Consider the following 27,089-nt stretch of genomic DNA (forward strand, 5'->3'; position numbering starts at 1 on the left):
CCGTTCCCGTTACTTTCGTTAACCTGGAATCTCAGTAAACCTAGGTTAAGCTTGCCCAGGGTTTATGTGGTACGGTTTCCCACTTCAAGCGGGCACTCGCACGGCCCGACATTTTAGACCAGATATCGGAGCTCTTAAGCTGGTCCCATAATGCTTTGCACAGACTTTTCACATGCCAAACATCAGGCCCTTGGCATGCAAAATTAACCACGCATGCACAGTCCATCGTCCAAAGAGTGTACTATGAAGTAGCATAGACAATTGTCGATACATTACGTACCGGCACTGCACATGGCACTTTCCCAATTCTCACTTGCGTTTCAGTTTAGGCTTCATTTCCAAACTAAATTCCTGACCATACATGTAGAAGTTGAGTGTTCAGTTTAAATCAATTATCCAAGCTCTTCAAGTTTAGCTCTTTGGACAGCGTTTGATTTTACAACGGTGCTAATTAGCTTACTTATGAAAGGCCCAAATCCCTGTATGTATGCAAATGCAGCAGCAATATTTGGCGCCATACATCATGTACATCAAACCTCTGAACACAGATTACGCAATGCCTCATTGTGGGTTAACCCTAAGATTGCCTGTGGAATGTTTAAGCCTTCTTAGTTAGCGCTAACCTGGGGTTCTGCCCTTAACCCTGAGATTGCCATCCTTAGCCCTGGTCAATGGTAGGGTTCATGAACTCCGGGGTATCTCTTAATTGGGTATCTTTGAGGTTCACTCTTATCCCCAACTCCCACATAACCCAGAGATTATAAAGAACAAATTCTGAGAGTCCAAACATCTTCTGTTCTTGTATTTTCTTTGTTTTCCTTTTATAACAAAGTTCTGGTTATGACAAAGTAATTGTTTGGTCCCTGTAACTACATGTACTCATGTACATTGTGCATGTATGGATAAAGAGAGTTCACTGTACATGTACTTATGTGCAAACGTGGGTACTCCATGTACCAGCATGCATGCCATGTGTGCATGTTACAGGGTCAGTCACACCACCTACTCTAAATGTACTTGCAGCAGTTGGGTTCAGTCCAGGGATTTTGTTTTCTATTGATGTCTTTGTTTTATTTATTCAAAATGAAGGCCAATGAACAAAATTACTAAATTACAGAGGTTGGCCAATTTAAATCATCGATTTTACATGTGATTTAAATCAAATAATTTTTCTTTTTTCTAAATGGCGAAAATGTTTCAATTTCTACTTTTTTTTTCAACTAATAAGTTATTTTACCAGGTTTTGCAGCGAATCCCCCCTCTGAGCCCTTCAGTTCCTAGTATGTATTAAAAATACATGTATGAATGCACACAATTTTAACTCGCAAAAGGTTTATTTACATGTAATTCAGCTCGTTGGATTCAGTGTATGAATTTCAGGTAAATGATTTATGATCCTGATTTAATTTCACTTCATTAAAAGTGTCCACTTCTGAGTATAACATGGTACAGTATCAATGTACAACTACCTTTTATTACTGCAAGTACAAATGTATTCAATTGGGATTAGAAACATTGTCATTATGCAGTGAAACCAAAATCAGAAACAAACTGTTTTTAAGTGATTGTTAATCAAGTCTGAGTCATTGCTCTTTTTATCACGCAGGAGCTGGATGACAAACAAAACGAGACTGCTTTTAGCACACATTAGAGCAAGGTACATGTAACATACCAGCATTTTGTACCGAAATTCCTATAAACTCTAGTTTTGTCAAAAGCTACATGTACATGTACATGTAGAGTTCGGTTTAAAACTTAGTATGCACTTAAGCCTTGGTACATGTACATTGTACATCTGTACACATACCAGTACACTATACCTGTATCTAAGAAGGAACTGTCTTTTCAGCAGGTGCATCATGTATCGGTAGGTGCTATACTGCATGAAATTCATCTGGGCTTTGACAATAGTTTAAGGTGGTTGGAGATTTTAATCAAATTACTTGATTTAAATTTCTTCATTTAAATCTACATTTGTTTAAGTTTGTAACAAAAGAAATTAAGAGAAGGAAATTAACACACGTGCAGCTAATCTGCTTGCTTTGGAATAGAAATTTAAGCCGACTTGTCTCCAATATTTACTGACGCAAAAAAAACAACTTGCCGCCCCTGAAAGTACAACAATGAGGTAAAGGCTACTACCATGGATCAAATACTGTACCAATACGAAAACAATGCACATACTCATACATGTAGCCAACCTTATGCTGGGTGAATGTGACAAACACGGGTAATACAGGACGGGGGATAAAAAAGGTTTTTGAGACAGGCCTAGTCCCTTCAAGCTCGGATTCAACTTGTTATATTGTCCCGGTAAATTCATCCTTAGACTGCACAACACGCTGATAGCACAGATAATTGAAACATTAACACTGCAACAAAAGTGTTAGTGCAGTTGCTGACACTGTGGTCCCCTCTAATAATGCATGCAGTTGGAACTCCATGTAGTCTGGCTTGATTTTCATGTCAGCACAAAATTATGAGCGCTCCATTGACCTCCAGTGTTGAGCCTTCCTCAAATTCAAAACAAAAACATAGCGTAGCCTGATGACTTGTTTTCAACACTACATTTCTCCTCACTCTCTCACCTGTGGGTCCATGTAGGGTACTTCCTGATCATAGAACCCTCCGCAATCCCCCATGATGACCACCGACAGCCAGGATCCTCACGAGACAGGGCTGATTACTGCAGTCTGTCAAGTTAAACAGACACAAAATATAAATCCTCCAGTTTATCCTATCCACTATTGTGAGTGGAGTAACAGCATTCACTCATTAAAGAGTGTGGAAGTAACCACTCGTAGGGACAAAAATGTCCTGATGTGAATTGTAAGTTCACGCCACTAATGTAATGGTTTGTGGGAGAAAAATCAGTGACAGTGACTTTTTCCTTATCTCCAGACTTGCACAAGGGTGCTTTCAGCATATCAACAGTTTTATGATATACGTGTCCAAAACAAGCCAAGGTATAAACTTCAAAAGAAATATTGGAGCTTGTTTTTACGAGTAGTTTATGGCAAATTGAAATCATTCCAAAATCCAAAAATTTCAAACTTACGACAGTACCACAACTAAACAGATTGTGGCTCTGAAATAAGTTTAAATATTCGGCAAGATGTAGCTCTTTCGTGGATTTTACAAAGTTTAAATATAATGTATGAGTACTTCAGAACACAATAAAATGAAAATAATTTTTTATGTTGACTAACTTCTCATCTGTGATTCATTCAGGAACATCCTTAATACACAACCTTGGACACATGCACAGTAAATGGATTTTTAACAATTGACTATTGATTCAATTTCAACTTGAGTCTATGTCAACCATGGAAACATACATGTACATGTACTGGGCAAATTAATAATTATAGCGTGAGAAGGACGGAGCTAACATAAGATACTTCAAGTTCATGAAATAAAGCTCTGTGATACTCATTCTAAGGGGGTCTGGACAACTCGACCATTTGCCAACTCCACTTCAGACAACTCGACCATTGAGACGACTCGACCGTCAAATACGTAACACGGAGAGACAAGTCGTCCGTTGAAACAAGTCGTCCGTTGAGACAAGTTGTCCGCTCAGCTAAGTCGTCTGCTGAGACAACCATGTAAAACACTATGCCTAAATAATGGGAGGGAATTTCAAGTAGTAGACAGACATGTCTAATTTCTGAGGTATTATAAAAATGGTGGTTGCAGTAAGTTGATCTTTGCGCTATCTATTGATCTTGCACCCACACTGACCTAGCCACGTATAGTTCCTGAATTTCCTAGTTCTTGATTGCTTGAAATAATAATCTACCTCCTGGTGTTGTTCTTCAGTTCTAAAATCTTCAGATCTCCGATTCACACTTAGACATTTCTGAACTGTTTATAAAAAATCATGGAAGTGAAAAAAAACCCGACAAATACTGGTATTTACTGGGCGATATGTCACTCACTGGTCACTTCAGGTGATCCCCAATACATTTTTGCACTCAACAGTCAAATAAACTTTTACATTTTATGTCTGTTTGATCAAAATGACTTTTAAAGTTTCTGTTTTATTTGACATAGCTGAAAACTGAATGCATCTTTTTTCCCCTAGTCTAGGATTGTGTATTATGCAAACTTCAACTTACTCGTACTATATAGACCTGGCAGAATGTATGTGATGTAATGGGTTCGTCAACAATTACATCAACAACAGTCAAAATTTACGCAAGATGCACTTTTTTAATTCATTGGAATTCCTAGTTATGAACTGGAAGTAATTTTTCTCTAAATTAAGAAATTTTTCATCAGAAAATCAAAATGGATTTCTCATGTGGTTACTTTTATTCATGAAGAAGATTTAGTCACAATCTGAAACTGGGTAAAATGATCCAGAACTAGGAAAACTGCCGTCGTCACTTTGGTCAATCCTGTACATCCAAATCAAAAGCTTAGAAGTTGAAAATAATATTGTAGTATCTTCAACCGCTATTGACTGCAATTCACCGGAATTTGAGGTTTTTTGCAGGTGCAATTTGACTAAATAATTTTCGCGATCCAGAACTGGGAAAATGACTTTATTACATTGTGGTGTTGTCCTTTGTCAAAGTTGAGTTGTCCTAACAGACAACTTGGCAAACAGTCGAGTTGTCTCAATGGTCGAGTCGTCCTGAGTGAAGTTGGCAAACGGTCAAGTTGTCCGACATCCATTCTAAGTACATGGAATACACTGCTAAAATTTCTGGGTTTATTTTCATTTAAGCTTTTTTGACAATTCAGGGCCTAGTTATACCTGGCACAAAAGCAAACACAAGTTCAAATTTGTGGCATCAGATCAAATACTCGTGCTGCCAATTTGCAGACGGTGAACACATTTCAGCTTGGCAATTTCACTGCAAATGTTTTGTGACATCGAATTCACTTCTCTTTTGAATGCACCTGAACATGCTGAAGTATGAACAAGCCATTACTTGAAGTTCACGATCTATTTCAAAATTCTGAGTCCGTGGTTTTTCTCTTCTGAAATATTATTTTCCATGTGAGATATAAATCCTGAATTTTGTTTTGCTGTTTCAGGTTTCTTCATACATGTACGCTTTATGTTGCAGCTTAAAGTAATATAAAGTCTGACAAATATCAGTCTAAAAGAATTATGTATTTGTCATCATGAGCTCGCAGAAAAATACGCGAGGTAACATTTCAAAAATTTGTGGGACAATTCATTATCTCTAAAGTTGTAGCAGATAAGTGACATGAGACTTACATGTACGCAAAACAAACACTTTGATTTTCCCTTGCACTTCGATGATTACAACACAGCTTACATTCTGCAACAATTTGTCCAACATGGTGTGATTGCATCCAAGGTAGGCGTACTTGTACAGTACTAGCCTACCTTAACATTTTTCACAACAAAAATTGACAACATTCATAATTTGTGATAATTTCAAACACTCGTATATATTTGCTTTCAAAGCAGGCAGATTTTTATAAAGACCATAGGCCTATATTAATTTCTTCATTGTTCTTGGCATGAATTTAACCATGTTTAATTCATCTTTCCCCGGTTACCTCCCCCCCCCATCCTGACCTCCCCATCTCGACGTTTCTGATGCGGGATTTGGTGTTCATTTAAATGTGAAAAGGTACATTGTGAGCGTTAATCTCATAAATGGTACGCGTACCTGTAACCAAAAATATGCACGATCAAGATCACCCATCCCTAGTAGGGAAAACAAGTTTACAGAAAATTACAATTATGCTGTAACTTGTACTGACGACACACGAATGTCGTATGACTATGAGCAGTGTTGCTCTGCACTATGATGACATAGCCCAGGCCTAGTTGATGTCCGATCAATTGATGCTGCAGTGTCATGTCAACGGTTGAGCAACGCACGAAATTTCGTCTGGAGAACGCTAAATTTAACCAAAAATTACAAACCTCGATCAACCGTGCCAAGACACGGCTTGTCTTCCCGTCGGTTCCACTTATCTCCAAATCCCGTGCTGCGTCGCCTGGGTGAAGATACAAAGCCGACAATCCTACGAAAATCACGGTTTTCTGCGGACAGTTTCTCGCGCCGAACCGTCCATGTTGAGTTAACTGCGCCGCAGTAAAGAGTGCATGAGCGAACTAAAACATGCGGTATGTTTCCGCGCGTGCGCGGCATGCAAGCGAGGCTAGCTAGCAAAGCCTAATGAACTGTTGAGACGATCCCCTTGTACATTCAACCTTGGGAGGATGGCTGTCGATCTCAAAATATTTAGGCTTTTGTTTTGTTACTTTATGTTAAGAACAAAGTGGAATCTCTCAGTTTAGTTCTGCCAATTTTTTCTAAAACATTTTACGTGTCTGCTGCTTATAAGCTTTTTATTTTCTTCAATAACATGTAGCATGAGTGCCATCGCAACGATTCCGTTCAATGGTATCGCCCAATCAAAATTTCCATATATGCACTCATTGTGTTAATGAATGGGAAATCGATACGATTGACGTTTTGCAAACATATTGATTTGTTTGAATTGAATTATAGTGCTTTTCATTTCACAGACTTGAATCTAGTTTTTGTATTGAAGGTTACGATTTTTTCGTGCTGTTTTAATATTACGTCTTTCAAATTATGTCACAAAAACAAGCGCCATGGTTAACGTACACAACCCGTGGTACCAGAAAAGGCGAACGGTATTAGCGCAAGTGTCCGAATGTTCGTCAACCAGTATAGTTGGGTTGGTTTTGTGGGTTGTCTGAAATGTCCGAATTCCAATTTTAAGGCAAAAGAAAAAAAAGGATAACAATGTACGAAAAGATTTTGCTTTGAAGATTCGTTTCCATTAAGCTACAAACATGAACGATTTCAAATAACACTGGCGATACTACTCAGTCGACAATAATGGTGAATTGCAATGGTGCGATTGGCGTCTCATCTGTTCCGTTTTGTGACATTTGTGCGACAAGCTCAGCGACCGTCCGTCATGTCACTAAACAAAAGGAAACAAGCAACACAATTTATGTATTTTTTTTACAAAATAAAGTACCTGATCATCAATTCGTAATCAAAATGTAACTGATCAATAAAACAAACTTTTGAAGCTTTAAAGAATAAATACGAATCACTCATATTTTTCAGCGTGTCAATCACCACTCTGAAAGAAGGAATTTTGATTGTAAGTGCAGTGATGTAGCCGGGGGGGCCTGGGGGCACGTGCCCCCCACAAATTCCCGGTGCCCCCAGGTGCCCCCCCAAAAAAAAAAACACGGAGGAATGGATATTGAACAAGGCCAACAAAAACTTGCCCCTCCCCAAAACACACACCACTGACAGCTGGTGCCCCTTTTGTCCCCCAACCAGTAAAATCCTAGCTACGCCACTGTGTAAGTGTAAGTTAAAAGAGCTCTAAATTCTTATTCTCACCATCAGATATAAGAGATTCCCCCTAAACCTTCTTTTCTTCCCATTAGCTTGTAGATAAATGTAACAATGTATAAGAGGGCAGGTCCGAATAAGGAGGAATTCACTTGTTCATTGTTCCCATTACGTGTTTGTGCAACACTCAGACCTTTTTCCTATCGACTTGAGCCTGCCATATTTACAAGAGTGATCAAAGTTTAAATAATGTACATGAGCAATTTTTATCTTGCCCATTTTGGTTCAGTTTGTTTTTAGTAGCAGCTAAGTTTTCATTGTTTGGTGTTTTAGCTGCCTGAGACGTTTCAATAACCTGTGAATTATTGGTTTGCTTTTGTACCGACGGCAAGTCCTAGTTTCCACATCACCGGTTAAATAACCACTGAAATGAGTGTACTGCTCATCCATAAGAATATTGATGTACATGTAATTATATTTATGACCGATCGAATAAAGGAAATTAAAAAAGCACTGTTTGCTACACTTTTTTGCTTTTTGATTATGTTTTGTTTTGTGCATAATATATGCGCTAAACTTACCTATCTAGAGTGGACCTGTGAACAAACGATGTCCACACGACGCGAAAGGGAAATAGACTAACACAACGTCCATAGGAAGTTTCCCCTTCTCTGAAAAAGAGGCCGGTTTAGATCATTGTGGGCTTCGGGTTATCCGTCGTGAAAGGAAAAAGAACAGTTAAGGGGCCAATTTTGAAAAACCCAGCTGGAAAAGAGCTCACATTTCAAGAAAGATGGGTATTTTCAACGAGTTTTCTTAACTGCGCAAAAACAAAGGAATGTCCATACTAGCTATGGAAGGTAAAAATCTTTGGTGCGTGTGTGGGGGGTGCGTGTGTGTTTTTGTTTTGCTTTTTTTGTTTGCATTTTTTGTGTGTTTCATTTTCGGTTCGTTTGTTTGTTTGTTTGTTTGTTTGTTTTAGGAAATCATTTTTTTCGGCACAGACCTAACGTAAATCGGGCTCGGTGTTATAATAACAGGCACTCTGTGGTAAAATGTATGACATTAATGACACTTCCCTGGAACTAACATCTCGCCTTAGTTACAACACAAAAAACCGCGCGTACAGGGGCCGTCTTCAATCAGTTGCAATGTTATGTTGAGATTTCGCTCATTATCACCTAAAAAGGGGCGTTATCATTACAGGCGTTTTGATCGTGTGAGAGCACATTAAACTATAAAGGGCAAGGACGACAACAGAATGCGGCTGGCTGTATAAAGATTGCACCGGTAGTAACTTTAATACATGAACGGGGACAAATTCTAGGTTCAATCACTCGGCAGCGTCGTAACTGAGTCCTTCACAGGGGTATCACCCGTATTTGAAATGGCACAATTGATAACTTAGGTAACCACCACGGGTAATCCTTCGATTTCAAAACTGCCTTACGAGTTTCACTGTCGATGATCTAAACATTTGAGGGCCGCAGGACGATGCACGCACAGTGGTGGATCCAGCATTTACCAAAAACGGTGCGGGGAATGGGGAGCGCCTGCTGTTTAAGAGAAAGTTAGCGGCGCCCTTAATGGAGTTGAAACGTGAGCATATGATTTAGCGATTTTTTGTCTTAAAATCCATTAAATGACAGGTTAACAGGAAAAAGACACGAGGAAAGAAGGGAAAGGAATCTTTCTAGAAAAAAAATCAAAGGTGTGGAGTGACTGGTTCGCCGTTGATCTACTGGTGCAGAAATCAGTTATGGAGGTCGAGACCATTGGCGTAGCCGGGGGGGAGGAGCACGTGCCCCCACAAATTCCCGGTCTCCCCTGAAAAAAACGGAGGAATGGATATTGAACAAGGCTGACCAAAAACTTGCCCCCAAAAACACGCCACTGAAAGCTGCCCCCCAGTAAAACACGAGATAGGGCCTACAATGTACGCCACTGGTCGAGACAGAGTACACGGCCAGAGACTATCCCTTCCTCCGTGGTTAGACCTACGACATTGTCAACCACAGTTTGTATCTAAGAAACACTGCCGTGTACGAGACAGCACAAGGATTATGTTTTTATAAATAAGTTTCCTCCTCATGAAATCACACAAGTTATGATCATCTTTGTCGGCCAATTCCCCATTTCGATCACCACACAAAAACCCACAAGCATTAATTAAACGAAACGAAGCCATTCTCCCCCTCCGGATTGTTAATGTTTAATTCTCAATCAAGAAGCCATCTCAATCTAACAGCACATTTTACCCCGAAGTTGTTACAATAACCGCTACTCCTTACACGGCGCCTACAACAATTAAGCATCTTCAGTTTGGACTGTTTTAAAGCAACAAAATATGCACGTTGGTTTTGTTTTTGGTTGAAAATCAATACAGGTCAACAATGTGTGGTATTGTTGCTAGTAATGTAGCCACTAGAATTCAGTTAATTCAGTGTATATGCTGTTCCTTTAAAACATTCACAATGAACTAGTGGTCTAAGCTACTATTTTTTACCCCAATAAAACCAATTTTGTTAAAAAATAAAACAAATATTAATCAAATAGTATTTTTTCTGTCTACCATATTTAAACCAATAAGTTACATGAAAATAATTTCAGCATAACTACCTTCCTTAAACCCAGCAAAATTTGATTTTGTTATAAACACCACAGTTGTGTAATTTACATATTCCTGTACATGTTAATTTGTTTAATAAAGTCTTTTCTATTTTAACCAAAGTAAGAGATCAGCACATCTGAATATTTACACATCTTGGATTCACCCTTTAGATATTATCTAAACAGATAAGAAAATAATAACCCTAATCATGATACTACGCACAATGTATCCTGAATATCCTCAAATACCATCCTTCCATTGCAATAAAAAAAAATCCAATGTTTCGACTGAGGTGGTGCTTCTTTAAAAAGACAATTTTACTCTTACAAAACAACATCCAAAAGGCCTTGTATTACCCCGAAATGAAGATGGGGTTTAATCAAAGAAATTTCAATAAGAAAGTGCACAGAAATAAAAAATACGCTCATTCCTCATCAGGACCATCAAAGCACTATAGACGAGTATACCAATTTTCCTACACTATTTTTCATTTCATGTCAATTTTTTTATCCTGCCGCATTTGTAATGGACTAAACTGATCTAACCTATGTGTTATTTCACCTGAAGTGGATTTGGTTACAAATGCTAAAATTCATATTTTTAATCCTTAATCTTCACAAAGGCCATATTTTTCAAGGTTCATATGAAAGATACACAAATCACGTCTCAAAATTAATTTTTCTATATCATTAACAAGCCAAGACTACATCTTAAACATTTGCGTCACAAGTACCCTGATTAAGCTGATAAACTGTTGATAACAATCTCAAAAGCAATTGCCCTGTGAAATTTACACTCAAGATTTCTTTTCTCAATCAAGCAAAATCTATTTTAAGATATGGTGGTGATTATGCCGTAACAGTTCAAAAGATATAAAACAGGGGTTTGAAAAGAGCGAAGCTGTTAATAGTGTAGCCTTCCCTACACCATGACAGAAAATTTTTTTACTGTTATTGTAGGTCATGTACTCCCCTGGTATCATTGGTTCTATTTATACCTGCAGGCTCACTTCTTCCCAACCACATTCTGATAAAAAAAACCTAAGTGGGTTGAACAGCTCAGGTGGACCAGTGAAATGCAAGCTCTTCCAAAGTGCCCTCTTTGGTTCACACATGGAGTCCATGGATGTATGTTCTTATTGCTGAACTGGGAAGCAAACGATTACGCAGGCCATCACATTCAACGTAGGCTGTATTCCGATAACCAGGCTATGGCTGCAAATTATGTGTGAAATCATTGCTAGTGGCTAAAACCATATACTGTAGAGAGTGTGTTCTGGCCAGCTGTAGCCAAGTCATTTGCAATCAGCATATGCCAGTATTTTAAAAAGTTCAGTATTAACCAGACAAATTAAAATACATACAGCAGAATCAGAAAAAAAAAATCTGCAACATACGTCACATGTAATGACTTCAGAAAAATCTCCCTTTTGAAATGAGTGTTTGAAAATTCTACAAATGATATCCACGAATATTCAAACCATAATGAAATTGGCCATGAATGTGAAGGATACATTGATAAAGTTTACATTTAAATACAAGATCAATTAATGTGGCAAAATGCATAGTTCTACACTGTACTGTCATATAAATTTTGAACATGTAGTTAATGTCTACGTCAGGAACTAGAGTATACATGTACATATAAATGCATGATTATGCAGGTTAAAATTTGAATGAAAGACAATATGTTTAAGGTAAGGAACTGGTGAATCTTCAAAGTAAGAAACATCCCTCAATCAATCCAAATTAAAGTCACATCTTTATACATCTGATCGGTATTAGAAGAAAGGCAGAAACTATTCATTGTGGGCAGTAAATATACTGATTATGAAGGCTGAAAATGAACAATTGAATTTTTCTGACAAAAGTCTGCACTAGGCCCCCACCATCACAAAGACCTACAGCCCTCTAAGTGAAGGCTGATTATTTTCACAAGGTCTCATCTCTTGTTTGAAGTCATGAATGGATCAATCCACTGCTTGCACTTGACATATGCCACACCCATCTCATGAGCACATTCATGACTTATGCTATCAATTCACTCACTAGTCAGGGAGCTTTAAGCATTGAAGACTCGGCAATGACCTTGGAAGTAGCTTCCCTATAATTAGTAAATAAGCTTAAATTGTTGAATATGCAAATTCTGCATGTTAATAACCATGACCAAACACCAAAAGGGGCTTGGCCTTTGTTCATGATGTGCAGTGAAGGGATTTCAGGAAAAAAATGCAATCAGAACAGATGCCAAAAATGACAGAAATTACTTGCTTCATGCTTTTAATTCTGTATAAAAAATCATGCTAAACTAAAGACTCCCTCATAACAATACTTGTAATGTGATATGTCTGAATAAAATGGTTTATACTCATGTCACTAATATTTTAAACAGAAAATAAATCATCCGAAGGTTAATACATATCGAAGTTTTCTGCATTGATGTGCTTTTTTTCTTCATGTCTTTGTAGTTTAAAGGTGAGAGTTGACATTCTGCAGACAACCCATTTAAACAAAACAAGTACGTTTTTGAAGCATTTCAGAAAAATGTCTGAAAAGTAACTTTTCAAATGAAGCAAAAAGTCAAAACCAAAAATACAAACAAATTGAGCAAAATGTAATGAGGGTTTAAAGTGATGCCTCTGTTAAGAAATGCTTATAAATTAACCGGCAAAAAGAAAATATTCCTGGCAGCAAAGGATTTTGTCTGCCTAAAAAAAAAAGGATCAAACACATCTTCAGAAATATTAGCAGGATCTATACGGTGATAAGTATATACAATTCACATAGCTCTGAGCTCTACATTTTGACCAACTGCTGGTAGCTAAAAGGTAGCCAAAATAGGGTACAGGGTAACAAGGATTTCTGGCCATTTTGAAAACTGGAGGGGAAAATGAAAGGCCATCAAGTGCAATTGTGGTGTGGTTGCAGTAATGGCTGTGTTTCCACACTCTTCGGCGGCTGCCATTTCAACTATTAAACAAAATTGCTACCCAGTAAAGGCCAAAAAGTGTGATCAGTGACTACCAAATGTGTTTTAAATAAATAATTGGAGAAGTCAACACACAAAAAAGGCAATGAGAGCCCAAGTGGTTACTTTCAGGCTATCAAGCAGATTTTTTGGAAAGCAGCATTGAGGTCAAATAAAGAGGAGTAAGTGGTGATCACACAAACAGGACAGCTGATACTGCAGAAAACGACAAAAGCTTGAACGGGCAAGCTGTAGACTGTAATAGGACAGTCAAAGCTCAACACTCAGCCAAGCACGTCTGCAGTTTTTGCGATGTTTCAAAATAAGAAAGAAATTTCAACATAGGTTTTTCAAAAGTCAGCCTCAATGTAAATTCCAATGCAGTCATAAGGCAAAGCAAATACCCATCCACCAACATGCCCAATCTTTGAAAACCAGTACAAAATAAACCTTCATACACCAAGTTATTTACACCCAGAGAAAACACACTTGTAAAAAATAGACTTTATCAAGTATAATTTAAAGTTTAAGTTCTTGTGGTTTTTTTGCTTTGTTTGTACAGAATCTTGTTCAAAAAGAGAGAAAGAAAAGGGGCATGTACAGAGGTAACTAAAAATCAAATATAACTAAAGGTTTTCTGGGGTGGATGTTAAAACATGTATGAGGCAAAGATAAACCATTAAAAAACACCAAAATAACACTTTTATTTTCTCCCAAAATAACTCTCGGAAATTATTTTGTTTTTGGTTTCAAAGTGAAGCTTAGGATGTTATCTTTTCCAAAACTGAAATCCTGATTCAAATGTGATGGTGTGTTGCAAAGACATTTTCAATTACGTATTACCACTCATTTTTTGTTCCATCCAATACACGTTTAAAAAACAGTTTATCTTATAAGAGCATGCAGTCACTGAATTCAAATCCTAAATTATTACAAAATTACTCGGATTGCTTACTTCTTTCAAATTTCTTTACAGTTTTGAACTTGATGAAGCTAAGCTTCTTTCAGAAGTCAATGGTTGCTTATTGATAGTTCCAGAGTTGAATGAGTTTGGGTTAGAGAAACCCACTTCAGCTGAACCTGTTGATTTTATCTCCGGTCAATTTGTAACAAGGTGCTGACCTTAAATTAACAACTTCTGTAACAACCGCTTTGAACTGGTTCAGGATCCCGTCTGTTTGTTGATGGAAAGTAATAAAAGAAGATTTAACATGAACGAATACTGTTTGAAATGACAAAATTATAGCATTTTTTTGTGTAAATCACACTGGACAGAATGAAAAAGCATTTGTTCTATGTAATCAAGATTATCTCTGCAACACATCAGATTTAAATTAAGTGTTTACAGTGAAGTGAAAAAACCATCCTAACCATTAATATGACAGCCAAAACAATTTCTGACAATTATTTTGGGAGACGCTGCAGGCTACTTTATAGTTATGTAGCTTTTTGGGGGGGGTCTTTACCCTGTACATCCCACAAGAGATCTAGAGCATATGCCATGTGCACAGACATAATTCAAGGAAAAAAAAGGTCTATCAGAATAAGGCATTGGGAATGCTCCAGCTTTCAGTATTTCTGAAAACAAGGTGAACAATTGTAAGCTTTTTAAAGATGGTGCAAACCACACCACTGGATTTTTCCAATAAACAGTACGTGGGCCAGCCACTTCCGTTGTTAATTTGGTGGATCTTTGTTGTTTCTTCTGCTGATGAACAAGGTGTGTGATGGTTTCCTGTCAATGGAAAGTTTCAAGAAACTGGGAACTGAATAGGAAAGGTGAGTTCAGAGAATATCAAAATACTTTTTCTCTGTGTAATAAAATTTAAAGAATGTTTAAAATATCACTAAGATATATCCCTATAGTTACCAGTGTTTTGTTGTGCTTTTTTCAAGGTACAATTTTCTTTTCGTCTTTCTTCTCTGGCGATGAACATTTTTATTTTTAAGGCTAAACAAAATGATATATATTCCAGAATGCACATAATAAAAAAATACTCCTCGCAAAAATCAGTTTGTAACGTCGCCTTTTGTAATCTTCAGTAGTCTGTCATTTGTGATAGCTGGGTTACAGACAAGTCTACCTGTTTTTTGAAGCCAATCTGACCTAGTTCAATTCTTAGCAGGCAACAATTTCTGCGAAGCAAGAACAGTCCCTAAGCTGACTTCAGGAAGCAACCAGCCACAGACAAGTGTGTAAATTACACAGTTTTGGCTGGTCATCCGCAGAGGAAAATGTTAAGAATAAGCCATGCTCCACAACTCTGGCAGGTTTTCAACTGCAACGAACTAAAATTAATTCCAGATTTGACGAGTCAAAATTAGCAACTATTGTTCAAGTGTTTTCTTCCACACAATGAGTGCTAAAAAAGTATACAAGTATTTTCATTGTGGTTGTCAAGATTTCTCTTGTCAGCTTATATAACATAGTTGATGTCATCACACGCGTCTTGCCTTGCTACGTCTTATAAATACAGCAGGCATGTAGGATGTCACTGTTGTCAAACTGCACGTTATGTCCCGACATGTTTGTTATCAATACAGTCAGTGTCTCTACATGCGTATGTCACTGGGATCCTCCTCCGATATGCTGGGTCGAGAGAAGAAGTTCCGAAGCCCCGGAAAGCTCTTCTTGGGTGGCGGGCCAATCAGCATGGGAGTTCTGTTCTTGTGCGTTATTGCAATCTGTGATTGGATCGGGCAAAAGTAACATTGTCAATTGTGGATTAGGCTGTGGACAGAGCAAGTGAAATTATATTCAGAACTGTATCTTGTCAAAGCTTGAGCCTTTGTCGACCTCAGCCAACATGTCAGCCTACTTTCGTGATATATTATCATATTCTTTATGTCCTTTGGCGAGACAAAATACCACAACTGACTGAAGTCTAGCATGAGCTAGAGATAGGCAAACTTGCCCCTGGCTTTAATACACAAAATTATCCATCTGATTACTCTCTGTTTAGTGGGACTTTGACCCAATAGGAGTAACCAGTAACCTGTTGCTTTTGCCTGGTATCTGACAAATCCAACTGGCCTGGACGTAAGCCCTATGCAAATCCTTGGCTTAGGTCTCCCATCTAAGAAACATCACAAAAACAAGAAGCTCTGACAAAAGTCGGATGGAGCAAAGTCACAAAGAGCTCCTGTTGAGTGACATACCGTGCAGGGAGGCTGGAGCCAGGGTTCGCCATCTATCTGCATCGGGAAACGCTTCAGGATGCGGATGGTCACTGTGGAGCACTGGGCCAGCCGTCGACCCGAAGAGCGGATACCAGCTTTGACCTGACCGGCATGAAGGGCACTCTCCAGGCCAATGACCTCAATCTTTTTGTCTCCAATGGCTGAAAGGAAGGCAAGGCAAAAGATTTAACAGCTTCTCAAATCTTGACTTGACCTCAGATTTCTGATTTTGCCTCTGACTTTTTATACCGCAGCAAAAGATTCGAAACTTTGGCTTTGTACAATACAGAATTTGAGGCCCCAGCCACAGTGAAAGGAAACATTCTTAGCCAAAATCCTTGAAGTCAGCGCTTAACTTACTGGAGACTGACACTGAACAGGTGAGAAGCCAAAATTTAAGGAATGCAAACACTAAGGAAAAACAAGGGTTTGGCCTTTTTGAGAGCAATAAACTTTATTTCAGTTAGACACAACCTGTCAGGGTTCTAGCTGCAGCTCAGTCTCAAAAGAAAACCATGAAGTGGTAATACCATGATTGAGTTTCTGTACACTGATCCAACTGAGAGTCAACAACAAGAATCAGCTGGAACACACAGAAGAAAAGCTTTGAAAAGTGATCCAGAACTTGTTTTTCCCTTCAGTTGCCTGAGTCACAGTATGCATGGAAAGAGCCCCTCAGACCCAATCTGTGCTGTATTGTTGGTCATAAATCTTTGGCATCAAAGGGCCTTCAAGCATAAATGATGCACAGTTTGCCACTTTGTAGAAATAAAAAATAAAGGATTTGTAACCATGGTATTTCGCATTGTCAGACTGTTACTTGTGACAAACAAGACCAGCACAAACTTAATTAGGCAATACAGCAAGCTCTGCAATCCCATCCAAGCAAAAGCTAAACAGAGCAGTCACCCTAGAGGCTAGATGCACCCAACAAACCAAATTAACAACATGAAGTCCACTGCACCCACTTCAGTTCAAGAAACACTTTGAAGGGCAATGAAAGGCCCATCCCATCCCATTGTGTGGCCTATTTCAGAAAACTCTGCACAGGGATTCTTTCATTTTCCGCATGAGCAAAGGCCAATCAGTGTTAGGTTTTGCTTATAGATCAACAGGGTACCCGATGTCAGTGTTTATAGGACGGAAAAAAAATTGTCACCATTCTTCAGAGAGGCAGCAACCTGTAGTTCAGGATTCAATTTATGCTGCAAAATCTTGAGACATATATTTTGGTAACTAGGTTGTACAGGAACTAATGCACATCGTTATCTTTCAATATGGTTTAAAAAAAGAGTTATCTTGATGTAGCAGACACCTGGGCCTCTTCCAACAGCAAGAATTAAAGCAGGAAATACATGTCAGCCAGGTTTTCTTTTAAATCCAAGTTGCTGACAAAACCCATATGTACATTACAAACTTCACCACTTGGTTTTTGCGAGGCAACTTACTTACAGTTACACATGAAAATTTCACAGCTTTGACTTCACATCCAAATTCACAGAAATGTTATTCTTACAAAATAACAGGAAATTCCAAGATAAGCTCATTTGATTCATTCCAGACATAACACATTTATTACAGAAGGTTATCGCTGCCAATTATCAAGGTGTTTGTGCACTGACATCAATGAAGCAAATCTTGATACCCAAGTACTCCCACATGTACTGAATGCAAACAACAAGGCAGGTTGAAAGTTCTTGAGGTCACTGACCCCAAGGGTTGCCAGTGACAACAAGCCTTGTGCAAGTCAAGTTGAGTAAAATCTGGTATAATGAGTTATGTGATTGTACATAAACATAACAACTTGATTTCCCCAGACTAAAAGACACTGTTGCTATACCTCATGATTTGGGGAAAGCTTTTGCATAGCAACCACTATCTCTGGAATAGACTGGTTCCTATGTGCCCCTCTTATCCATTAAAAATAATGTATTGGTGCACGGTGTCTCTTATGTCTCTTGTGATTATGAAGAATTCAAATTGTTATGTTCATGTGAATCTTAAGAACTCAGTGTACTTCCAACTTCATTCAAATTTAACTCGCAAAAGGCTTATTCACTGCAAGTGGACAATGACTGTAACAACTGTGGGTCACGTGATGTGGAAGGGTCCACACGTTTTTTGAGAATTTGGAGCAGTGGAGGCGAACTGCAAGGATTATTCAGTATTCAGATCTAAAATCCACTTTCTTAAAACTCCAATTGATTTTTTAAAAAATCAAGGTGTCATTTGTACTGTAACAATGGAATAATTAATAGACAAGAAGCTAGGATTCTTTGCAAAGCGTGGGGGGCAATTTTTGGTGAACTGCAATGTGAATGTGAGCCATGTAATCCACCCCGAGCTGAAGTGCACACTCAGCGAAAGAGAGACAGGTGGTATTAAGTTTTCCAATTGGGGTTCTTGCACACGTTCTGCGTGTACGCAAAGACCACGCATTCCGGAATAAATTTGTAGCACGTACTCAGCGTGCTCCACGTCAAACGTGCATATACTTGCGTGCCCAAGCAGTGAGTTGGTACCAAAGAAGTGTCAGTTTCATTTACAAGCACGCCTTCTTTTGTACCGCTCAGAGTGGATACTGCTTGCTGTCTCTCTGTCCACATTTTATCCAACAATTGTTGACTGCTGTGATGTGAGACACAACAGTTTCAAAACCCAAGGAAGGGACAGCACCTGAGCCTCGGGCACTATGCGTACCCAAGGGTGTTAAAAACTTCAGACCATACATCACAGCATTCAAAAATTGTTTTGTCATATCTCTGTCTTATGATGTTTTTCACCTGTTTTTCTGGGGGAGATTAAGGGCCAAAAAAAGGAATCTTTGAACATTAGCAATTAGTAGTCATCAATTAGCACGTGCGTGCATGCACGTAATATGATAGCAACGTTGGCAGATGTGACATCTAACAGTGAGTGTTATTGCCCTGTCTCATGATCATTCTTGGCAAATGAGAAAAAACAGTATTCAAGACAGAGGTATGACAAATCATATTGTTAAAATTTTTGCTTGCGAGTAACTAATAAAATGTCATTATTGTTTGTTTATTTCAACCTGGTATTTTGCCTCAGGGTGCTATGCATCCCTCAGGTGCTTAAAACATCAAATACCACATCACAGCAGTCAACAATTGTTTTGTCATACCTCTGTATTACGGAATTTATTCAAAAAAACAAGCTCTGAATCTCAGAAGTTCAGACGACGACAGGCCTACTGAAAAAACTTCACAATTAACACAACAGACATAAATGATATTGTCAAAGAATGCACTGTTCCCTCGCTTTCTTCAAATGCGTAAACCTTAATGTGAAAGTAGTGCGGGTACCAGTGAGTACAAGCTCACGTCATGAAGTCTGGGTTAGTGGTCCCTGCATTACCTCATATGCTGCGAGGACTGGAATGAGTCTGTTATACAAGTGCAACCACTGATCAAATTCCCTGGTAGCGTACGCACAAAACGTATTATGGGTACCACGCAAAACTGACTAAATGAGCGACAATGGTCGCTCTTGAACTTCCTGAAGCTTTTCTGTCTCATGGGCATGCCATCGGTAGAATAAGATGTCTCACGGTGAGTGTGATATATAGATATATCACCCTGTCATGTGATCGTTCTGGGCCAATGAACAGACGGTATCCAAGACAGAGGTATGACAAATTGGATTATTGCCTTAAAGTGTATTTTAAATATCTAATGAAGAAACTGAATTCCAACCTGTACACATACATGGAGACACTGTAGTGTACGTGTTATGCCTGGGGATTTGGTAGCGTGGGATAAGAGTTCGGGGATGGGGGTGTGGCTAGGTGGCGAGGGGTTTTGACAGAATGGAATGTGAATCAGGTCAGGTGAGGTGCAAATTTGTTAGCATGGGGTGAGTGTTTATTGGGTGGGTGGGGATTTGTTGGGGGCAGGATGGGGTTTGGGGGCTATCAAAGATTGAGCAAGTTCTAATATTTCTGTGTTTATATGCTCTCAACACTTCACTTGGATTTGATGAAATATTCACATATGTGGTATGTTTTACATAGCCACAAGTTTTTGGAAAGTGGGAGGAAAGATCACAAACTGATCACAACCTAGGTCACTGTGTGTGTGGCAAAAGACAGAGAAAATGCAGTGTTTCATCTGTTCGTGGAAATGCTTAATGTAGCAAGGGGCCATGATGTCTTCGCTGTTCCAGTTTTCATGCAAAGGTTACAACCAAAGTAAAGAGTAAGCCTTGAAACAGCTGAAGGCTTTTTCATTTACAATAACATTGGAAAAAATAGATTCAACTCAATGTGATATCAATTGTCTGGCTTTGATAAATTCTTTAACAATTTGTATCTAACCAATCGGGTGTAACTCACAATTCAGAAAATTCAGCCAGAAAAAAAAAACCACAGTGTTGACAGTGTTGTTCCCATAATCCTATAATCTGTATATTTTGTTACCTTTCCCAGATAATGTACTGCAGAACACGGGGTCATGATAAACTATCGTGGTGCGACTTCCTTACAGTTGCAATATTATGCATTCATGGAAGTGTAGCTAGATGCTTCGCTGTTATTTTCATATGTAGTGAATACTGTAACTGACCATGGACCAATTTCAAGAAGGCTTGAAGCTCAGAAACTTCCTAAGTGTACAATATATGTAATGAACAGCAAAAAGGAGTTGATTGCGACTGCTTCCCAGCTGATTTCTGCTAAGCCTGTCAACTTGATGAGCAAGTTTTATGTCGGGTTAAAGAGATCATGCCAAGGGCTCTAGCCCATGAGCACTGTGGAGGCTGGGGGGGGGAATGGAAGCACTCAAGACAGTTTTTTAAAATGGAAAAATTGAAAGAAAAGAAACCAAAACGAGCAAGGGAGATCAAAATTTCCAGTTTCCATAAAAACGTCTTGGGACTGCCCTCCTCCATAACTGATAGGTGGCAGTGCTCCTCCTGTCCCTTCCCCCTCCCACAAAGAGATATAACGTCCTCTGGCAACGCCCATACTATAAGACTTACACTGCTTGGCAAAGGCGAGGTCCACATTGGACTGGGTGCCGCTCACTGCTGAGTGGCCCTCGCTCTCCCGTCTCTTCTGGGCCTTCTTGGCCAGCCGTTTGCGCTTCTTGCCACTGGGCGTATCACCCCAGAGGTTGGAGCCCCCGTAGATACTGGGGATATTCAGCACGGCGATGCCTTCCAGGGAAGGGCCATTAGCGAGGTCTAGTGAGACGCCGTCGCACTTTTGAAAGAGCAAAGGAGAAATGAACGGTCGGTACTATAACCTTAATATTTGCTAGACTAGGGGCATTTTCGAAAGGGGTGTTCATGGAGGAATATACTGGACATTACAAAATGAATCATACTTCATTGCTTTCACTTATTTATTTCCAGATATTTCAAACACTTTGACATCCTGATGTCCATCTCACATGGCTGAAACTAAAGTGTTCTTATTGTTTCCAATGTGCAACATTTGGTTGAAGGCCTTTAACTCAGAAGTGGTTTTTGCCACTTTGATTTAGCAAAGCTGCGTCAAATATGGATTCCTTGCTGATAATCATACAGTAAACACTAACCATGTAAACCATTGCTATTGAAAGATGCACTAAGCAACACATTAGGGAGTACAACTGTGAAAGTAAACCACTATACGTTTGTGCACAACACGTTGAAATCTAAAGGAGTCCACAGAATCCAAAGAATATCTACAGTCCACATCACTCTGATGTTCAGTTGTTACTAGCATACTCTCATGCTTACAAACACACCCAAGTGTGTATTTGCCTGCAACTGGGGACCCCCTATTGTTCCTCTTTTGTTTGTACTTTAACTTTTTTAGAAGACCACCCATATGTTTTGTACACAGTTGTCAATCGGGGACCCTCTGTCAATCGGGGACCTTATTGTCCTCTATTGTTCAAGGTCCCCAATTGAATGCAGAAACAAACTCACATACACACAAACATCCTACACCCAAGCTGACCTGGTCTGCATTTCATTAAACACTAAACACATTGTCCATTTGAAGCAGCGAAGTAACGACCAAATGAGGAAACTATTCACGCAAAAGGGAATGTGTTCCTGGTACCCTCCCCCACTTTTTTTAGCTGAAAGAACATACAGGACAATTACCACATAAATTGACAGTGATCAATAAACATACCATTGGTACACAACCGATGCACCAGCATTTTAAACACTGATAAATTAACTCATCAGAGAAAAGTCCTACCATGATGTCAATATCCTCGTGCAAGTTCTTGCAGGTGGCGGCAAATGTTTCTGACGTGCCAAACTCAAAGTACCAGAGCTTGTTCTTCATGCGGCTGTTGAATCTCTCGGGGTGTTTCTCCCTCATGGTGTGGAACCGATGGGCGATGGATGCATCCTGGGGCAGAATAAGGGAAAACAAGTAACTTGGTTGATTCATGTTGCACCTTGCACCTCTACTAGAGCCTATTCACACAGGTGAGCAGTAAAGGAAAGCAATGATGGATAACAGAATGCCACATGATATTTTACATGACCACAAGGCAGACACCCACAAGTTACTATTTTCATCAAATAATGGCACCCGACAGGATATCTAACCAGACAGCTGATTGGCCAGTATGGTTGTTCCAGCACTGCATTTTTCAACTATCCCTCAGGTTCAATTGACACCTGTCAAATGGTCTGCCTTCTATCAGAGTAAACAGTCCCCTAGGAATCCATTGTGTCTCATTTTTGTAGCCACACAGAAATCTGTCAACACATGTAAGTGTAAATGAGTGAATAAGTAAAGTGTGAACATTTGCAGTCAAACAATGGTCAAGCATCACCATGGCAACTCACATTCCTTGCTCCCTCCTATACAATGTGATGCACATGGCTGTTGCTAACCAGCAACACAGCCAACCTTGACAGGCTGAGCCGGATACTAAATAGTCAACTAGACCATCACTAACTAGTATGCCTTTGATCCAAATTAGTTAAAACTATGGCAATCCATAGTTCTTGAGTGAACCTCCTCAAAGATGGTGTCCAAAACCCATTGCCATTGAACAAGGAAGTTGGCTTGGCTTTAACCTACAGAATCAAGTCACCATAACTCACCACGCCTATTGAGAAATAGTTGTTGATGATGTTGTATGGTACAGGGTCTCCTTGCTCATCTGTGCTGGTTGTGCTGAACTCAATATGCCATCGATCCAGGAACGTATTCTCAGCATTCTGCATATCATGTAAAACCCGAGTAAGGCTGCCTCCATCGTAGCCTGCCATAAGAAGGATGTAAACAACTTGAGTTGTGGAGAAGCCAATTACTTTTGCTGACTTTGGATCATTTTCACAGATGCTCAATCCAAACTTTTGTTTATTGGACATATTCTGACCATCCAAAGAATACCCAATATTCTTAGTTAATTTTCTTAACAAAACCTGAATGTGAAGCCAACATATCTTACTGTGAAGGAGCCTTCACCAACCAGCGCATATCAACAACATTAGTGAAAGACTTCAACACTGTACAGAGGCTTGAGTGACAATGATATACAAGCAAAACAAAAAAAAACTCCCATGCATACGAGTCCGAATGTATCTTAAATGACCCTGTCTTTTGATATACTGAACAGGCTCATTGAATCTAACCATATCCCTTGACTCCAACCACTCCCAACCCATCTTATCTCTTGATGCTAGTATGTCAGCCAAATCTTTCCAGACTTACCTCCACCCCAGTTGAGACATCTAGCGAGGTCGTTGCCTGTACCCAGGGGGAGAATGGCCACAGGAGGACGGGGATCAAAGCCCAACTTATCTGGGGGAAAAAATATCTGATATTGCTGCTCCATCTATCTTGAACAATACCTTGCAAAGTTGTTACAGATCAAGCACACTTATTAATGCTAATGTTATCGTTTCCTTTTTTCCCTTAAAAGAGGAATTAAAACTCAAAGTCTCCAGTGGTATTACCTCAGTCACAATTTGCAGTCCTGAGGGTCGTGCAAAAAACTCAAGGTGCTTATACCTTGATACACGGACCATTCAATTTTGCTATGTCCTGAAGGATGCTTATGTGTTATTTTCCTCATGTTATCTGGAAAAGCAAACTGAAATTGTTTGCCTCAAGAATGCACATATGTTCACCCCTTCCACTTAGTTTGTGTGCATGCGCTAAAATTCGGCAAAGTCGTGGTCACTTTCTGTCGTTTTTTAAAATGGTAACGCCAGCCAACAAGCAACTACACCGAAATCTATCTGCGGAGATCTTCCACAATGTGTCAAAGTTTGCTGAATTTATACCAGAGAAATGTAATCACGCTTCAGATTTCATTTTGTGATGTGTTTCTTGTTGACATAGGTGACATTTGGGAGAAAATAGGGTGAAAGATGCATGTGTAAGTTACATTTCCGAGCGTAAAAAAGGGTATTTTAAACTCGAAAACTTGAATTGTTCTCCAGTTGGTCCACACATGCTGCATATCCTGATAACTGAAAGAGTGTTTGAAAAAGGTTACCACGTTATGTTTAAACTATTGCGAATTGTCCTTTGTAAGCTTGATCAATTTCAATTTTGGCTCTCTGTCGACTGGTCGGCCATGATTTACGTGTGCACAAATGCACGTTCATGTACATGTGCATGTACTCCATAAACACATGTGTACATATACATACACTACTACGGACACACGATTCTCATGCATTTCAATTCACAATAACTTGAAAATACTACCGATGTTTTATCGGGTCTTAATACACACGGCACTTCGTTTGTTTGGATAAACTAGAGAAGTTATTCAAAATGAGACAGACTGAGGACATATTTTCTTTCAAATCTGATTGTGTTTATTTTTGTAAAACTCACTTTTTCAGAATTTGTTTCAAATTTTGTGCAATTGGGTTCATATAATACAGTGGTTTAACGTTGTCTAATCAATTTTTAGTGATCAGTTCTCCATGCACTTTCTTTGTATTTTGTTAAAAATTATGGTCTCCATCTGCGGAAAGAAGTGTCGGAACGGTGTCAGACGTCACCTGCATCGAAATTCACAGTAAAGAGATTGAGTGCGCATACGCTAGCTCTCAACTAAGTGGTGCACAAGGGCATGGAAGTGAACATGCATGAATGTGTATGTTCTTACCGATGCAGTCTAGTACCCAGCCTACTGTGCCATCCCCTCCACAGCACAGCACTCGGAAATCTTTCACATCTTTGTAGAATTTCATTCTGAGGGAATGCAAATAAACCAAGAAGTTAGACAAGAACCCACAGCTCTGAGACAGCATTTGAATACACAGAGTATGAATATAATGGAAGGAACCTGTACCTTTTAACAAAAAATTTACAAGTACATGGCTGTTTTGTAACTTTCTGTGTAACAGTTATCACTAATTTAACCACTGGGGTATTACAGGCAAAAACAAATGAATCAGCACCATTTCTACAATGTGTGTGCACTTAAGTGCTCCCCACTTTAATGAAGTGGACATAATTTTGTGCGCACAAACCTGAAAAGCTGAAGTGTACATTCTGTGATATTTGCTATAGAGTACCTAGGTGTGGTACCATTTTGAACCAAGAAGTGTAGTGCAAATGGATGGAGCACGCGTATGTCGGTTCATGCGCTGGTTCTCTTGCTCATGCCTTGTACACACATAATAGTGCACGTGACACATTCAATGTGGTGCTTTACAGTGAACCAGTTGTATCCCAGCAATGTATCCTGGACTGTCTGTGATGGTCAGAAGCTTTCCAATGGCAGTTCCGTCTTACCCCGGCATGGGTCCGCCTTTACTGAGGTCATACACCTGACGAGGGTTGAGGAGGTACTGGAATTTCCGCATGATGCGTTCTCCCTGCCGACCGCCACTCTTGGGATTGATGAAAACAACTAGGGGATGGGAGCCAGGGAGAGGGGTGATCTGCAAGTCAAAAACAAAAAACACAATGACTTCAAAAGAATTCCAATTTCATATATATGTACATCGTCATTTCCTTCCCTTAATGAAACATGAGAGCACCATAATGTCAACAATTTAAATTGTTTTCAAGGAATTGAACAAACAGTAATGTCAGTAACTAATATTGTATTGGGTTTCAACTGACTGGCAAAAGCTAGAGTGCAGAAGTTCACTGTTTTATGATTTGCTTATATCAATACTCAAAAACTATCTTACTGTATACCAGTCTGCAGCAGACCTTTTGTGTACACAAAAGAGGGTATTGTTTACTTCCTCTGTGATAGGCTTGAGGAAACCTTTTGTGCATCATTCTAACAAAACTAAAATAACAAGGAATGGTCTCTGACTCTGTATTAATGCATAAGGTCTATTTGACTTCAGCTCAGTGCTTTACAATTGTGACTCAATTATGAAGTCAACATTCTTGTCAGCAATAAAGAGACAGGTAGGTGACAAGTTCTTCTATCAGGCTCATGCACAAGCTTTGCGAGCTACAGTGAATTGAGCGCTTTTGAGCAATCCTTGGTGTCTTTACAAGAATTGATTACTAACAATGATAATAATATCAAGAACTAAGCACTATGTCAACCATTTGCCCTTGATTCAAAATTTCTCAGTGAAATACTTGACAGATTTCCCTCGACAACCCAAAAACATTGAATGACCTTAGCCCCAGGTCTAGTAGCCTACCTGCAGGCCCTGTCCTTCCATTGACATGGAATCTGTCCTTGTCACCAGCTTCCTTTGTCCATCCGTGTCCTCTGATGTGTTACTGTCTTTTGGGGTGAGGGTACTTCTCCTTTCCTGGAAAGTGAAGGAATGAGTTCTTTCCAAGTCAAGCCTCCTGGCTGAAAATCAGTAAGGTATTGTCAATTTAATCTGCTCTATGTTATTTCGCCCTCTTGCACTTGTAGGAACTCCCAATCCAACCATCTGAATCACGTAGAGTGGGTTGGTCAGCCCCCTTCTGTTTGAGTTTTCTTATGACTTTTTTCAAAAGTCTGTCTCATGAGAGGCCAAAATGAATAAATTGAATACATAACTATTTTGCTCCGGTGTCAGAGCAT

General features: G+C 39.2%; 2 protein-coding genes across 9 annotated transcripts in view; both read right to left on the reverse strand.

Moving 5' to 3' along the window:
• The window catches only part of LOC110986610 (ETS translocation variant 1-like), an 89,999-nt gene extending 83,888 nt beyond the window's left edge, over positions 1–6,111 (reverse strand). Inside the window, exons 1-2 of the mRNA XM_022248611.2 lie at positions 5,918–6,111; positions 2,589–2,693 (exon numbers count right to left, since the gene is read on the reverse strand). Of these exons, the coding sequence (XP_022104303.2) occupies positions 2,589–2,642 (54 nt within the window). The 5' untranslated portion in view covers positions 2,643–2,693; positions 5,918–6,111. The remainder of the gene's footprint in view (positions 1–2,588; positions 2,694–5,917) is intronic.
• A 3,416-nt stretch (positions 6,112–9,527) lies between these two features.
• Positions 9,528–27,089, reverse strand: part of dgkb (diacylglycerol kinase beta) — a 159,280-nt gene continuing 141,718 nt past the window's right edge. For all 8 annotated transcript variants that reach the window (XM_087140234.1, XM_087140232.1, XM_087140235.1 and 5 more), the window contains 9 exons: positions 26,713–26,826; positions 25,835–25,983; positions 25,203–25,288; positions 23,789–23,878; positions 23,176–23,336; positions 22,313–22,468; positions 21,097–21,319; positions 16,078–16,259; positions 9,528–15,603 (listed from right to left, as the gene is read on the reverse strand). In XM_087140234.1, the coding sequence (XP_086996360.1) occupies positions 15,472–15,603; positions 16,078–16,259; positions 21,097–21,319; positions 22,313–22,468; positions 23,176–23,336; positions 23,789–23,878; positions 25,203–25,288; positions 25,835–25,983; positions 26,713–26,826 (1,293 nt within the window). In that variant the 3' untranslated portion in view covers positions 9,528–15,471. The remainder of the gene's footprint in view (positions 15,604–16,077; positions 16,260–21,096; positions 21,320–22,312; positions 22,469–23,175; positions 23,337–23,788; positions 23,879–25,202; positions 25,289–25,834; positions 25,984–26,712; positions 26,827–27,089) is intronic.

This window comes from Acanthaster planci, linkage group LG08, assembly GCF_054643075.1.
Source record: "Acanthaster planci isolate LZ-2023a linkage group LG08, COTS_SCS, whole genome shotgun sequence".
Taxonomy (NCBI): Eukaryota; Metazoa; Echinodermata; class Asteroidea; order Valvatida; family Acanthasteridae; genus Acanthaster; species Acanthaster planci.